Source organism: Carcharhinus amblyrhynchos, chromosome 9, assembly GCF_965287045.1.
Source record: "Carcharhinus amblyrhynchos chromosome 9, sCarAmb.v2.hapA, whole genome shotgun sequence".
Taxonomy (NCBI): Eukaryota; Metazoa; Chordata; class Chondrichthyes; order Carcharhiniformes; family Carcharhinidae; genus Carcharhinus; species Carcharhinus amblyrhynchos.
Window position 1 is genome coordinate 55,615,467 of NC_137332.1, and position 16,735 is coordinate 55,632,201.

The 16,735-nt window shown below is 41.6% G+C and overlaps 1 protein-coding gene across 1 annotated transcript in view; it reads right to left on the reverse strand.

The window, feature by feature from the left end:
• Positions 1 to 15,385, reverse strand: part of LOC145347823 (laminin subunit gamma-1-like) — a 67,530-nt gene extending 52,145 nt beyond the window's left edge. Inside the window, exon 1 of the mRNA XM_080195712.1 lies at positions 15,097 to 15,385. Coding sequence (XP_080051838.1) covers positions 15,097 to 15,190 — 94 coding nt within the window. The 5' untranslated portion in view covers positions 15,191 to 15,385. The remainder of the gene's footprint in view (positions 1 to 15,096) is intronic.
• Between the last annotated feature and the right edge of the window lie 1,350 nt (positions 15,386 to 16,735).

A 16,735-nucleotide genomic window follows, 5' to 3' on the forward strand; every position in this document is an offset into this window, starting at 1 on the left:
TTCCTTTCTTACATTTGTTTCTACTATGGTTCCAATCAATCAAGTTCCTGTTCTGAATACTAGCATTTTATCTTATGATCTGTAGTTCAACTCATTTTCAATGGTTATCAAACACACATTTCCTACTTTAAAGCCAGCCACAAGTAGACAAGTGTCTTTAGTGCAGCTTTGGCTATTTTTGTTCATGAAATGGCTGACTTCCATGATGAAATCTAATGAGATGAGCAGACCCAACCTTTTAGGTTAAGGGTTCTTAGTGCAAGTTATTAAAAATATAGTTTACATCAGCAATACTCTGGTAGGTTGCAGAGTCCAGTGTACAAGAAAGTACACAAGATGGCACTGTTTCTCTTTCAGATCAGAAACCTAGCACTATCTCCCTTCACAGTGCCGTGGAATCGCATCCACGTCTTTACAGACATGCAAGAGAATCAGCTGCTTCCTTTTTTCCAAGCTGCGTGACATCTTTCACACCATTTCCACATCATTCAGCAAAGAGCAGTACTTGCCATCATACTTGTTGTTTCATAAATGCATCAATGGTTTACAATACGTTGCATACAGCAGCAACTGATGAACATTCAAGGAGAAGTTGGTATTTGTCGTGACTGTAACTATGCGGTCCACAGAGTGGATTTATAGTGCTTGTCTTTCTAGAAAAGAGTATTTATCATGTCCCTTTTATTTGTCACTTCCCACTTTCTCCTTGCTTGTCCTGAAGGCATTGCCTCATGCACGGATACAGTGCTACTGGCAGTGCTCACCCTTGGGCATCTCACCCAAGTACCAATCCTTCGTGTGAGAACTCAGGCACAAATGCCAGCCAAGTGCCCTGAAAGATAGCCAAATCCCCATTTTGCCATTACCATGTGACCTATTGGTTCGGAGTATTTATTGTTCTTCAGAACCACTGTATGTTTTATTATCAAAGCACAGAGTGTATTTGATTCCATGACCTAAGTCTTCCTTAATCTTAAGGTCTTTCCCTTTAGTTTGAATGGTGGGCTGTTTTAAGAAATAAGAAATAGGAGCAGGAGTAGGCCATATAAAATAGTAACATATTCCACATTCACATGGCAGCCCATCTAACTTTCATGTCTTCTTTAGATTTAGATCCTTACCAACATGGATCACTACATGTAGTGATCAGCAAGAGAAGTGCAAGTTGATTTCCCCCTCCCTAGCTCAAGGGCACTGGGACCTACTAAACTACACCTAACACCCGTGCTTTGCCAGCTGAACAGAGACTGTCAGCGATGAAACCTGATACCTTCTAGTCTGGCCAAATGCAATAAACTGATAGGGAGCCAGTATGTCTTAACAAGCATGTTTGCCAAATATCTGATGAAAATCAGACCTTGCTACTGCAGTTTAAAAGCTTCAGCCCAGTACATGATGACCCCACAGCAATAAATGTTGTACAACAGTTTCAACTACTTCACAGAAGCATACGTGACAACAGTCCTATTACGTGCTAAGTGACTGTGGCCATAACATCTGCAAAAGATGGCTGTAATTCAAATTGCATTTTGTGTCAGGAATTTGCCAATAATTACCAATGATTTGGCAGCTTCCATTTAAACATATTATAAAACAGCTGCATGAGTTGCAGTGCATGGTACTATGTGGCTAAACTCTTCCCCTGCCTGTATCCTCACTGTATTTAAATCGAGGTGCACTACAACACAGAGCCTTTCCCTTCCATCCTGAATTTGCTAATATTTAGTTCACAGAGAAAACATGGAGTTACACTTCAATTTATAATTTAAACTAGAATGAAGTAAGTAGTAGCTGTCCAATATTTTGACAATTACATTGAAACATTTAATCCAACTAATGAACAGTTAACAATTTCTCATAACCGTGTAAGTGATTTGAATGATGCAACATCACAAACTTTGCTTGTGTGGTGGTGTGACGATTTTTTGGCACAGTATCATAGGATAAGCAGATAGCGAATACATTAGTTTCTGAAGGATAAATCACTTGTCCTATTAATAAGAAAAGGTCATAAGAAAATAATTTACAATCTTTTTCCCCATTGCTGGTTGCACTGTTTGCAAGTTAAGGGTTGCAGGGTTGTAAATGTGTTAATGAAGTGTTAATCACAGCTGTGCTTGGTTATCTGAAAGTGACAGTGGTTTTGTTTTGAGTCTTATTTGAGCTCTAACATTATAACATTACTCATGTGCCTTATTCTTCATTATTATTAGTGTAATACAGTATTGTTAAGTCATACTTTGAAACACATTGGCGAAATGTCCTCATGTCTTTAGCAGGAACCTGACTTTGGCATCTCAACAGACTTGGAAGTAATGCGATTTGTAGTTTGTGATCCAAGCTTTTATTGAAGTTCAACCATGCAATGTTTATTGATCACCTCAATGAGGCATGAGACAAGTACCCTATAGCGCACTGTACAAATTCATGATAAAGCAGCTCATTAAGTACACACACATCCAGCCACAATAACACTCATCATTCTTAGAACTCTCATTAGCAATGCTCTTTATTTTTCATATCCATAGATTCTCAGTGCCTAAATGATGAATAAATTGCTTGCCTTATGTAACTAATGTCTCACCTGGGATTAGCAGGATACTAACTAAAGAATGATATTACTAATACTTTTCTTTCTGCAATATTTTATCAACTATCACCTTTAGATGCATTTAAGCAGTCCCCAGTATAATAAATTTACTTATTTATTTCCCATGTCTGTCGTATGTCACTTCTCAATAGTCACAATTTTTTTGGATTGGCCTCAGGTTTAACCCGAGTCCTGACCAAAATTAATCCTGATTTTTGAATTCCTCTACATTCATTTTGTTCTGCAAATAACCAATAATTCCAGCTACATGGCAGCAATTACCCTACCTGCACCCCACACTATTGCGCCGCCTAAAGTCATGACCATTCCTGGTTACTTTCTTCAATTTCATCACAAAATGACATGATAAAGGCTCCTGAGTCCTTTTTGAACACTGATGCCTTACCATCTTCCTGTTATACAATCAGGCCTCAGGTTCTCTTCCTGTCAAAACAAATAATAATCACTTCTGTGCAAATGTTCCTGAGATTTAAAATACGTGACTAAAATTAATTCCAAAATACTTCATTTGCTCTTTGGCTGAAAAGTGCTTCTGTACAACCATGAATGACCTTTTATAAATGTAAGTCTTTCTTAACCTTTCATTTCTTTAAGGGAATATTTTCTGACAACTGTTCTTACTGGCTTTGCACTTTAGAACTATGAAGTAGTGTAATCTTGCCCTACTGCAATGTTGTATTGAAAAGAACCTTACATAACTCTGTAAGGTTTCCTCTGAAAAATCATCATTGTCTGAACATACTGCCCATCGCCAAGATGGTGTTCACAGAATGAATCCCAGTTTCCTGTTGTCTTTGACCAGACCAAGGGAGATCTGGGAAACACCATTAGGCATGCAAGTATCTCCCTTCGTAATAGTTAGTAACATGGGTCATTTCAACTGAATACGTTGTCCTTTTAATAAAACATTTCACAAAAGTAGAAATTGAGATAAGGTTGATATTATGTTGGGTAATCAAAAGTTTGATCACGGAGATTGTGGTGATTGTCCCTTTAAAGATCAATCTGTAGAGTAAGGAGCAGGGTAGAGGGGTCACCCTGAAGCATGGGCTTCTGTATTCAGAGTCATCTTGGGAGCTGAATACAGTCACAAGGCTGCAAGCCTCAGTATAGTTATAACCTGTAAATAAACAAATTGTGTTTTCCCTAAACCAGTGAAAGAGCATCTTTACAGAGGCGAAAGGTGGTGCAGTGGCACAGTGGTTAGCACTGATGCCTCGCAGCACCAGGGACCCAGGTTCAAATCCAGCCTCAGGTGACTGACTGTGAGATTTTCCCTATCTGTGTGGATTTCCTCCAGGTGCTCCAGTTTTCTCCCACACTCCAAAGATATGCAGGTTAGGTGGATTGGCCATGCTCAATTGCCCCTTAGTATCAAGGGGAGCAGCAGGGTCAATACATGGGGTTACGGGGATAGGACCTGGATGGTATTGTTGTCGGTCAGGCTCGATGAGCCCAATGGCCTCTTTCTGCACTGTAGGGTGTAGGGATTCTATGATTCTGTGCTTCTAGATGAGTTTTGAGAATGGAATGGCCTTAAAGAAGGAAAGGAAGGTTCAATAACTAGTTCAATAAAAATCTTACTCCAAGGCAAGGCACTGAGTGATTGAATATTGAAGAATTTTAGCTTCCTAGTCCCATTCTGTAATTGTCTAATTAATTATTTTACTCCTACCATCACACCCACCTGCCACCTTGCATACCTGTCAACCTCCCTACCTTGTACCTTACCACTTTATCCAGCTGCCATCCTGCACCCTAAGCACCTGCCATCCTATCATCTCACCTGCAGGCCACACACCCACCTTCCCCATACCCATCTTCCACCTTACCAGTCACCCTACTACCTCACCTACTTGCCACCCTACCTGTCTGCCATTCTACCCACTTATCCACTTCATCCCTCCCACCCGCCTACCAACCGTCACCCTACCCATCCACTCACCAAAATTCATCCATCAACCATTCACTAACAATCCCATAGAACATTTAAACTTACTTGATGACAGTTAGTGCCATAAAAAGAGAGTGTGTGCTGTGCTGATTCTCTTGACTGCTCTCTGTGCAGATTCTAGTACTGACGAAGGTTTCCCACATCATGGATCAGAAGTCAGTAACTTTTCAACAAAGGTGGCTGGTTTTCTATCTGATCAGCAACTGGTACAGTGGCTGAGATTCTCCCACCCTGCTATGCTAAATTTGTAGTGCATTGGGCCAGGTGATTCTCACGTCAGCCCATTCACGGGCTTTCCACAAGCATTCGCACCCCGCTTACATCTCCCAGCTCCAAATTTCCAGCGACATCTGCTCCGCGCCAGAAATCAGTAGGGAAGCGCAAAAGCCATTGACATGCTCATTGTAATACAATTTAAATATGATTAACAGGCCTGGGACTGAAGTATCCCACTAGTATCTCCCACCCCTCCAGAATATTTCACAATTGCTCCCCATTTTCGGGGAGCTAACGGCCCGAGTCTGCTGGAATGAAGGGGTGGCAATCGAGGCCCCCAAGAGGGTTGGGTGGCAGGGTGTGCCCCTTAATCATTGACACACACTGGCAGTGCCAGCCTGTGCCTCCCGCACTGCCCAAGGAGAAAAGAGCTAATGCCGGGAGCACCTTGGCACTGCTCATTGGGCATGGGGCAGTGCCAAGGAGATGGGGAATATGGGAGTGGGATTGGTGGGGGTGGGGATCCTGCTGCCACTCTGCGATCAGGACCGGTGGGGGAAGCAGGGAGGTCAACAACTGGGGTGAGCTGGGGGTGGGGGAGAGATCAGGCAGGAGGACAGTCAGCCTGCAAGGGGGTGAAAAAATCAGTGGAGGGTGCTGGAGATTGCGGCAGGCCAGGGGGGAATGGGATGTCTACACTGGCCTAGGAATGATCAGGAGGTCAGCGATCATGCCCTAGAGGGGGGAAGGGTGGGGGTTGTGGGGGTGGAGGGCCAGTATTACAGGGATCGTGGGGCTTGCCAGTGATTGAGCTGGCCAGCAATCGGGAGGCCATCACTGTGGGGCCACTGACAGATTGGCGCATGTGCATTTCCTCACTCAGTGCTATGTTGCCGCCCTCTCATTGGGAATAGTTTTTAATGATATTATAGTTTTCAATGATATTCATGCTGGTGACCTCTGCAGTGCACAGACTGTGGGAGATTCTTCTCTGAACTCCCATTGAAAATAACAACATGAATTACTCCAGTTTTCACTCAAACTCAACACTTAGAATTTTTTTGAGAGCATTCCATCCAGCGTCTGCAAATTTGTAATATCTCCAAAATCTATTTTGCAGGGTAACAATGCTCAACAACAGGCAGAACTGTTAAGGAATTATTGCTTTTTTTGGAGATGACAGATGCCCAATAGATAAAGACAGTAAAATCCTATATCTATAGGAAATTGGTGCAAGGAGAAAACAGCAAACATCCTCTTAACAATTAAAATCGTGAGGGTTTTGAGATCCACCTGGATAGGCGCACGTTTTATCATCTAATCTTCATCAAAATGTTTTCTGGCATCCAAAATAGTTTACAATCTCAAATTAATGTCAATGAGGCCTGAACTCCTAACTATCTGTCCCAGGGGCACAATTGCTGTCAGAGTAACTGCTGCATGTCAGATCGCTTCACGAGTCATTTGCCAATCCATTGTTGTGTAAATCCTGTCTTAAAAGATACAGATAGATTGAGTAAGTAAGCTAACAAGATTTCAGTATTGGTCACAGAAACAGGAATATATTAGTAATGTAATTTTATTGTATTTTTACAGTTGCTATCATCGAGCTGTGCAGGAAGGGATTGTCTGAAAGCCTGACACCTGGTCCTTACAAATGAATGAAAAGCTGAAATCAGAGTCAACACTCGCACTCAGTACTCAGAAAGGCAAGTTACAGCTAGGCTTTGTGATCTCACACAAAGGCCCCCTCTTCTCTTTATTCAGGAGGCGTCAAGGCTTGTTCCTGCATGTGAGGGCCTCAGCCGTGATTGTCGGATCATTCCCCTAGCCAGTTTCAAAGGCTACTCAGGGGGACAATGCAAAGCACCCAATCATCACAGGCATGGCTCATTAACTGCTCATCCCAGACATAGTCACTATAAACCACAGAGTAAGCACATTGTCTGTCTGTATATGTTTGACTCTGATTGTGCTGATAGGCCAAAAATAGGCGTCATTGTAAATATGTTTATGCTTGAAGATAAGCTTAAAGATTGCAAAATGCTGTGCGTATATTTCATAGTACATCACAGGGGATCACTGGTGTTACAAACTAATGTTTCTATTTAAGATCAGAACAGTCATCCAAAAAAATGTGTTATTTTCATCTGGTCACAAATATTTCTAGAGGAGATTGCACCATGCACGGTGGCACAGTGGTTAGCACTGCTGCCTCACAGCATCAGCATCCTGGGTTTGATTCCAGCCTTGGGTGATTGTGTGAAGTTTGCACATTCTCCCTGTGTCTGTGTAGGTTTCTTCTGGATGCTCCGGTTTCCTCCCAAGTCCAAAGGTGTGCAGGTTACGTGGATTGGCCATGCCAAATTGTCCTTTAGTGTCCAAAGATAGGGAGGTTAGTGGAATAAATATGTGGGGTTACAAGGATAGGGCAGGGAGGGGGATTTTGCCTGGATAAGATGTTCTATCAGAGAGCCCATGCAACCTCGATGGCCAGAATGGCCTCTGTCTGCACTATAGGTACTCTATGATTCTATGCTGTGTGTGAAAAAAGTTGTTTTAAAATATTTGTCCTAAGTTTTATTCCTCTTTGAAAATGACATAACAAGATAAATTATAAAAATATGTGCTCACAAAAACAGACATTAAAGCTTTCACTATACGTTGTAGCAAAATCAGTTTAAAAAAAGATGCCAAACACTGAGACCTGTCCTGAATGGTTCAGTACAATAACATGTGATTTATTTATCCACCAATCAGCAAAGGAACACATGATGAAGCCATTTTCTGTTCTTGTCTCGTTTTTCTTAACGAAAAAAGTAAGAAATCAGAACAGGTGTAGACTATGTGACCCCTTTTGCCTGCTACTCCATACAATATGGTCATGGTTGATCTTGTATGTCTTAACTCCACATTACTGCCTACTCTCCATATTGCTTGATTCTCTGAGACATTAAAAATCTATCTCAGACTTGAATATATTCAGTGATGGAACATTCCACAACCTTCGGGAGTGCCAATTTCCAAAGAAGCACAACTCTCTGAATGAAGACATTTCTCCATATCTCAGTCCTAAATGATCATCCCCGTATCCTGATACTGTGTTTCTATGTTCTAGACTTCCTAGCCAAGGGAAACACTCCCTCAGCATTTGCCCGTTCAGAATCTTGTATGTTTTAATTAGATAACCTCTCATTCATTTTAACCCCAGTGAATATCAGCTTAATATATTCAGTCCAGTTGTGAGACAACTCTCTTATCTCAGGGACCAATTTAATGAACCTTTGCTGTATCTCTCAGTGCAAATATACCCTTCCCTAAATGTGGAAACCAAAACTGCACACAGTACTCCAGGTGTGATCCCACCAAAGCCCTACACAATGGTAGCAAGGTTTTCTTATTCTTATATTCCAATCCTCAGTAGTATATATTTTATACAGCATCCATGGAGTCTTACCTCAGTGCAAGTTAGTAATTTCAGTACAGGAAATTGAAAGGAAGAAACTATGAAGATATTTGAATAATGTAATGGTTATAAGATAAATATAAGATTCTAAACTGTCTTGAATGTAGCACTGAATGTTTAATTCAAGTCTGTTTCCTCTAAGCATTTTGGTGCACTGGACATATTATTCACAAAACACAATCCAGGTGCTTCAACACTGATTCAGCTATCAACTTCTAGACTGGGTGGAATAGTGGTTTGTGACCAATGTTGGAGTAAGTGAAGTGAAATGTTGCTTACACAGTTCCAAATCAGCAAATAGGTTTCCTGAAACATGTCTGGAACTGCAGCCCAGATACATAACGTCTATGCCATTAACACTATCATCACACAGAAAAGGAAAGAGAAAATAAGAACTGGGAGAGTGTACCACAAAAAGAATTGTGGTATAAATGAGCTTACTGCTATGTGAATTGCTAAATAATAACCTATACCTATTGAAAACCGCATTTATATTTAGCACATCAAAATGGGCAATAGTGTTTGTCAAAGAAAGCAAGTATATACTATACCATCACTCCCTGTCTAATTACTGAGTCGCCACTTATGAACGGTTAAAGTCATATCATTCAGCACTGATCAGCAATTGAACTTGGGACCTTCTTGGTCCAAAATGGGGAGAAGAATTACTCGGATCAACCAATTCAAGAGCCTTTCTTAAATGAGCATTCACTTACAAGAAAATTCTAAAAGAACTTATAGTGCAGATTGTGGATGTGGGAAAAACTGTTTTATATCTAACCGTAAGTTATTGAGATCAGCTTAAACAGCTAACACTATAGAGGGCCACTTTTCCCCACAAAGAAATTACCCTGTATGCAACAGTCATTGGGTGTGGCGTTGATTCAGAAACTAAGGCATCATTATTCTTATGCCTGAATTTGCAATTGTTCAGAGTGCAATACAATGGGGCTTGACTAGTTGCACTCCCATTAACCTTAATTACTTGGTGGGAATTTTTGTGCAAGTCATCATCTTTGCAGGAGACACATCTTTGTACTAGGAGACCAATAATTGTTGGCAATGAAAGAATTTATTTACAAAATTAACTTCAGTGTTCAAGCAGAGGTTGGCATGGAGGGTTTAGCAGCATAACTCGCAGACCTGAATTCTCCACGGGCAAATTGGCCAGTTTCACCACCCCACAAGTCAGTTGTCCACTCAAAATGGATGTGTGGGGATTGGGGGGGATGGAAACAGATAAAGATCAGAGAGCCCTGGGCCAGCCAACAATATTCAGCTAAAGTGGAAGGTGGGAATGAGCAGTCCTACAAGTGAGAAAAGGGATAGGGAGTTACAGTGGTCACTCCAGCCTGTCGGCTATTAACATTACCTCAGTGTCCTAAAACGATCATTGGTTTCTGATTACGTATATGTTAATAAGGTGTTCATCTGTGTCAGGCAGGGACCTTAACCATTGACATAAAGGTAGAAGCCTTCCATGTGGGACTAAGTTCTGTGTCAGGAGTGGGGTAGAGGGTGGAGACTAATGAGAAACCAGGCTATATCTTCCTTCCCTGGCATAATTAATTATTCAGGGATTTCATGCCATCTCCCACAGCAGAGCAGGCTTGATTGCACACATCCTGTTGTCATATCCGGATGTCATATTGAGCAGGCACCCAATATCACTGACCCACCACTGAAGAATGAAAATGGACGTCTTGAAGAGATCAAATAGACCGACACAAAAGTGCTGAAAGTGGAAGATCCACCTGTTAGATGCTCTCCTCACCCACTGCTGTGGTATTGCAGGGCTGGCTGGCATGATTCCACAATGCATAAATTTGCATCTATCATCTGAGCGAATCCCACCTGACAGGCGCTGTCAACATCTATAAGAAACACTCCAATTTTCCCATTGGCATGGGCTCTTAGTGCCGATTTGGGTGAATCGTGCCCCACACGTTGGCATCAGGTGAGAAAAACAGATACTTGATTTTAACTGTCCTTCTGGCCATTTTATTTCAGATGGAGTGAATAAAAACTTCTCCTTTTGTTGAAAGCAGAAGCTCATTTGCGGATTTTTGATTATACACTATTTTCTGTCATGTATCTGCTCTTTCTAATATTGTGGGTTCCATTATACATTGAACTTTCTCCTCCTGATCTTACAATTTCTCATACGTCTGTCAGCCATATATGAACATATTGCCTCTTGGCCTGTTAGACTCCCTTGATTGTTTATTTGAAAATAAAATTTTGTGATGCACCAAACTTTCCCAGTGTGGACAAACTGCTGATTTATTGTTATCTTTCTGTCAAGTTTATTTTTCAGCAAGAAATTTTTCTACTTAAATACGATCCAATTTAGGCCAATTGAAAATAACAACAGCAAATTCAAGTCCACCGTGAATTTCACGTAAAAAGACAATTGTTATGAACAACTACAAATCTCGGAACCCTATGAAAATCCTGATACTATCCTTGGTTTACCTAGAAGACAAGAATTCTCTTTTCTTTTACTCATTTACAGAATATGGGTATCCCTGACAAGGCTCGTGTTTATTGTCCATCCCTATTTTTTGTTAACCACCTTCTTGAAGTACTGTTTCACAGTAAGGTCCTGTACAAGTTAACTTATATATCACCTCTTAAAACTTTGATGTCTAAGAAATTCTGCAGCCTATGTTATTGAAAATTCTGTTGTTCAAATTGCTTTCAATTCAAACCTCAGTAATTTTCTAAATTTCATAGAAAAAATCCAGTAGAAATATTGACTGAAGTAGTTAGGAGCAATGTAGAACTGCTAAACAGAGTTGAAGCCAAGTCCCAGATTCACATCTCACTGAAACTGTTGTTCATTCTCATTAGAATTTTCTTAATTATTCACTACCAAAATTTAAACCACACAATGTCATGTGAATTGGAGAAAGGGAACAATAAAATGTTATTGCCACTTTCACTGTTGCCCCCTTCTGCATTCATGGACTTTCAGCTGGGATATGGACAAATGGGCATCACAGCTTTGACATGGAGTATTACTAAGCTACTGATCATGGACTTTTGTTTATTCATTTACAGATCTGGGCATCACTGGCTAGGCCAACATTTATTGCCCATCCCTGGTTGCCCTTCAGAAGGTGATGCTGAGCTGCCTTCTTGAACCACTGCAGTCCCTGAGGTGTAGGTACACCCAGCATACGATTACTTCCAGCAAGGGGGTAAAGATTAATGATTAGGCAGTGATCAATTAATCAGTAAGGAAGAATGGAATGAAATTGGAATGTTATATTCTAATAATTAGTTCTCAGAATCATTTTCTCTGTCTCCCTTCTCTTTCTGTAAATGTATGGTTTACATTTGGTACCTTGCCTCACTGACCCAGAAAATGAGCATCAGGAGATTATTTATGAGAGGTCATGGCATCAAGTTTATGTTTGTTCCTGTCTACATCTCATACCATGGCAGATAAGGAACAGAGACAGGAATCTTGATTTATTAACTCAGGGCACTAAGACCAATTACAGCAGTCCCACAAAAGTTTGCCAACTAGAACCAGCAATATGCCCATTTTAACAAAAAGTCAAGTAGGAGTTTGTTCTGCAGCTTGGACTAAAGCCAGATTGACAAGGTTCATGCCTAGTAAGATTACATCACTGATCGTATCTGTGGCCCTCCCCACAGTACCAACAATGTAACCAAGGCACATTGTACGACTGATAACCGAGATAAGAAGCCGACCATTCTGCAGCATTCTATAATTTGAACAACACACATCTGATAGTCACAGGTCAAACATTAAAAAAAAAAGTGGTTTTGAGACACTTGTTTTGATCTAAACCTATTCCATCTGAATGTCTGACATCAAGCATCACAGTCCAGCTTCCCTTTGAAGCTGCAATCAGAGTTTCTATCAACTTTGTGCATCTTTAACTAGTCATAATACTCTTGAAGATAATCTAAGTCATCTTGACAAGTACCCAGATCAAATTATTTGTAATTATCCATTCTTCTTCTATTTTATTCCTTTTTTGAACCATATGAATAAGCGTTGATCTGGTGTGGACCTTCAATCTTGTGAAAGCAGTGCAATGTTCCTAAGCTCTGTGCCGGCAGCTTAGCAGCCAAAGCTCTATAATGCATCAGTGCTTCAGAGACCAACATGTTCATCAGCTGCATCACCTCAACTGGAAAGATGCTTTTCATAGTTGATTCCCCATTTTATCAAGTAGGCAGATCCTAAGGAAGTAGAATCTTTTTGCAACCTCCAAAATTTGGAGAATGAAAGGGCTAGACTTTTCTGATTTCTCATCTTTAAGGCCATTTTGGATAGCTTGAAGAACCATAATGTTAGAGGCTTTCAAGAAGTCACTTTCTTTTGTTATCTACCCTCCTGTAGCCACACAAGAGCAGTGGTGGCCTGATGGGATGTCTGAGGATGTCAAAACATCTGTATGATTGCTACCACCTGAATTAATACTTGCTAGGGTGCGGATAAGTCAGCTGGGCCAAATTACCTCAGCATCAGCCAAGAAACACCAGTGTGCCACTGGGCACTCAGGCTAGAGCAACTATACATCACCAGCCAAGAACAGTTCAAGGTTCAAATACGAGGAACAGCAGTTTCACACTGGGTTTATTGAAGCTAAGAGGAGACAACTCATTGGAGGAATAGAGTTCTGGAGCTTCTATAAAGAAAGGAACTATAGATTTTCATCATTTACCTGAGAAATAAATAAAAGCCAATTATTATTTGCGATTAACTTAAACACTTCTACATTATTGTCAGTATGGCATTGGCATATGAGTTGTCCGAAAGGCCTGAATGTTTGTTTTCCAAGATGTAGAGAGAAGTGAAGGAAGTAATCAGAGGAATTCCATCTAAGCTATCAGGACAGAGAAATGAGTAGGTCACCAAATCATTGAACAATGAGCTGATCATTCGTATCTCTTGCTGCAAGGCAGTGAGGTGGCATTCATACTTTTGCTTCTTTTTATTAATTCGTAGGACATGGGCGTCGCTGGCTGGGCCAGTATTTGTTGCCCATCATTAGTTGCCTTGAACTGAGTGGCTTGCACGGCCATTTCAGAGGGCAGTTGAGAGTCAATCACATAGCTGTGGCTCTGGAGTCACATGGAGGCCAAACCAGGTAAGGATGGCAGATTACCATCTCCAAAGGACTTTAGTGAACCAAATGGGCTTTTCCTGACAATCAACGATGGTTTCATGGTCATCGGTAGAGTCTTAATTCCAGATTTTTTTATTCAATTCAAATTCCACCATCTGCTGGGTCCCCAAGACATTAGCTGAGTTTCTGGATTAATAGTCAAGCGATAATACCAATAGGCCATCCCCTCCCCTACTTCCTCCTGCCTTCCCTGTCCAACACTTATTTGTGTTGCTGCTCCTACAACTGCAGGCCTCTCTGTGTGCTGAGGTTATGCAGATGCAGCACAGCATCTCTGAGGCAGATTGCTGGGGCGCCCCCAGAATTGCCTAGATACACAACCCTCTCCTCATCTTCCTGGTGACTCAGTAATATTTCTGGAGATCACCTGGCTTCGTTTCTATCTGTGTTTCAGTGTTTGTAAAAAGGTGTCATGAGCTAATGCAGAAAGTGACTGTTGACCTGTACATTCTGTATGTCGCATAGAGTATCCTACCAGCAGACCACCCCACCACCCCCGCTGCCCTCTACTTTGCTGCTGCTATTGCTCCTACTGCTGTCTTCTTCTCCAAATGAAACTTGCACCATGGTAAGCAGATAGAGATAAATGAGGTTGAAATGGCACCAGAAGCAAGCAAAAAGCAACCTAACATATCAGGCAATCCAAATAGATAAATGTTATCGAATGTCACAGTGTAGAAGGAGGCCGTTCGGCCCATTGAGCCTGCACCAACAACAATCCCACCCATACCCCATCCCTGTAATCCCACTTATTTATCCTGCTAATCCCCCTGACACTCAGGGGCTACTTAGCATGGTCAATCCACCTGACCCACATCTGTGGATTGTGGGAGGAAACCAAAGGAAACCCACACGAACTCAGGGAGAACATGCAGACTCCACACAGACAGTGGCCCAAGGCTGGAATTGAACCTGGGGTCCCTGATGCTGTGAGGCAGCAGTGCTAACCATTGTGCCACCATGCTGTGGTCCAATTAGCTAGAGGTGAATGTTGCTTTAAATACAGTATCAGTGTCTCTGACTTACCATTTACTGACAAGTCCAGCACTGGGTAGGATTGTCCATTTTAGGTTAAGATAACATTGGGTTCCTAATGGCGTTATAGGGCCCTAATTTATATACAATGAGGTGACCAAAATCTGCCTATGATGAGTGGGTGCCCCAAAAGGTGTGGGCTTCAAATGGCACCAGGTGGAAGCGCTTAGGGGTCACCCTTAGGAGTAAGTGACTGTTATTTTAACCATATGGTCACCCTACTCCCATTGATCAGATTGAGACTTGTGTTTCAACTCCACTCAATTTTATTAATAATTGGAAAAACAACATGCCTGCTTCTGTTTTATTTTAACAAATTAATTTCATCACAGACTTCCCTTTGTATTAAAACTCTTCCAGCTCCCCAGGAAATAAAATCAGAATCCAGGTAGCTCCCAGCACTGCAGCACGGTCCTCCTTTAATATAGCCCAGCAGTAAAAAAAGCCTGTACAATTTATGATCTGCCAATCAGTCCGAACTTGTAATGAGTTAGTGCACAGGTTGAATATATTATAAAACCAGTTCAGTGCAAAATATATTACAATCACGTTCTACTGTAAGCTAATCATTCATAACTCAGCAAGATCTTGAATACTTTAGCTGTAGTGCTTCAACCATTGAAAAGTAAGCATAGAGACCTACCTACATATCTGCTACCATTCCAAACGTAGGTGCCGGACACACAGGATGAAACAAAAATAAAGCCAGCCAGTGCCAGTGAGAAACATGCATTCATCTTTAGCTACGAGCTTCAATCTGTACAGAGGGTTTATTGCAGAAGAAAAAAGGTACGCTCTGGAAAGTTCACTCAATGATCTTATATTGTCTTCCTGTCTGACTAATTCTGACACATCTCAGAATTCCCTGCAAGCAAATAACAATCCGAAGTCTCCCAATGTGATTCAGACGTGAACAGGAGCCAAGCCCTCAGTAATCAGACATGTCCTGCTCCAACATTCAGAACCAATCTCAACTCTTGCAAAATATCAAGCCCTGCCCTGCCCTGCCTTGCTGATCATTTCTGGAACCATGCCAAGCATTTGGAAGATACCAATTCAGAGAAAGGTAACGTGCTCCCAATGTTTTCGGAGCCATTCCACTCTACCTCATCACTTTCTGTAAAATAAATACTCAAGCCCTTGTTCTCTTTGTAAATAAAAACAATGACAAAATATTGGAATTGCTTTGCAGTAACTTACTATCTATCAGTACATGTGAGCAGTTAAAGGAAACAAGCTGATTTAAGTTAGTTTTATTAGCATAATCGGTGGGATTTGGATTCTGGCCAAAGTAAGTGAGGTTTCTTTCATCCTCTTATCCTGGGGTTACAGATTCATGCTATAATATGATTCACAGGTATCGGACACCATTTTGCACCACACAAGTGACCAATCATTGAGTGTGAGTAATGTAGGGGAGGGGTATCTCACCAGTAGCCACTTTCCCGTTTCATCTCCATCTACCGTGATGTCATTAGTACCCAGAAATCAAACGTACTTCATTCACTGTAAAGCACTTTGAGACATCAAGTGATTGTGAAAGGTGCTATATAAATGCAAGTGTGTATGTCTCTGCGATAGTGGATGATAGGGTGATAGCTGTGAATCTTCATTCCTGTTGTCCTCTAAGACTTCCCCTAGGGTGGTGTTGAGGTTGGGACCCTGCTGGTGGATATGCCAGGTTGATGAGATGATGCAAGGAAAGGAACATGGTATTAGTACATGGCCAGAGTAATGACCTGGGATACACAGAACTCACTTGAGTTTGGTCATCTGGATGAAACTGCATTGGCTCCTCACTTTTCTTTCATAGACCCATCTCTCTCTCAGTACAGGCCCGCTCCTGCTCCAAGAAGTGGCGGCAAGGTGGAGTGTAGAGAGGAAACAGGGAGCATTTACTCTGGCAGAACGGAATAGGCTGTTCATCTTCTTTTGGCATTGCACATCTGTCCACTTGTGGAGGGTACTGGCACTGAGCAGTACTGCTACCATGTCGTAGGCAGGGTTTGTGATTTTGCTAGAGGCATTTCTACCAGTCTAAGGGTAGATTGTCCCCCTTCTCTCCTCTATGGCATTAAGTAGGCAAGTAAGGGCTCGCTTTGTGAAGTGGGGAACAGGCGTCTTCGCTGCCATCCTCCTGGCTTTACTATGGGCAAGTTCTGTGGAGTTGTTTACATGATGTGGAGATGCCAGCGTCAGACTGGGGTAAACGCAGTAGGAAGTCTCACAACCCCAGGTTAAAGTCCAACAGGTTTATTTGGTAGCAAATGCCACTAGCTTTC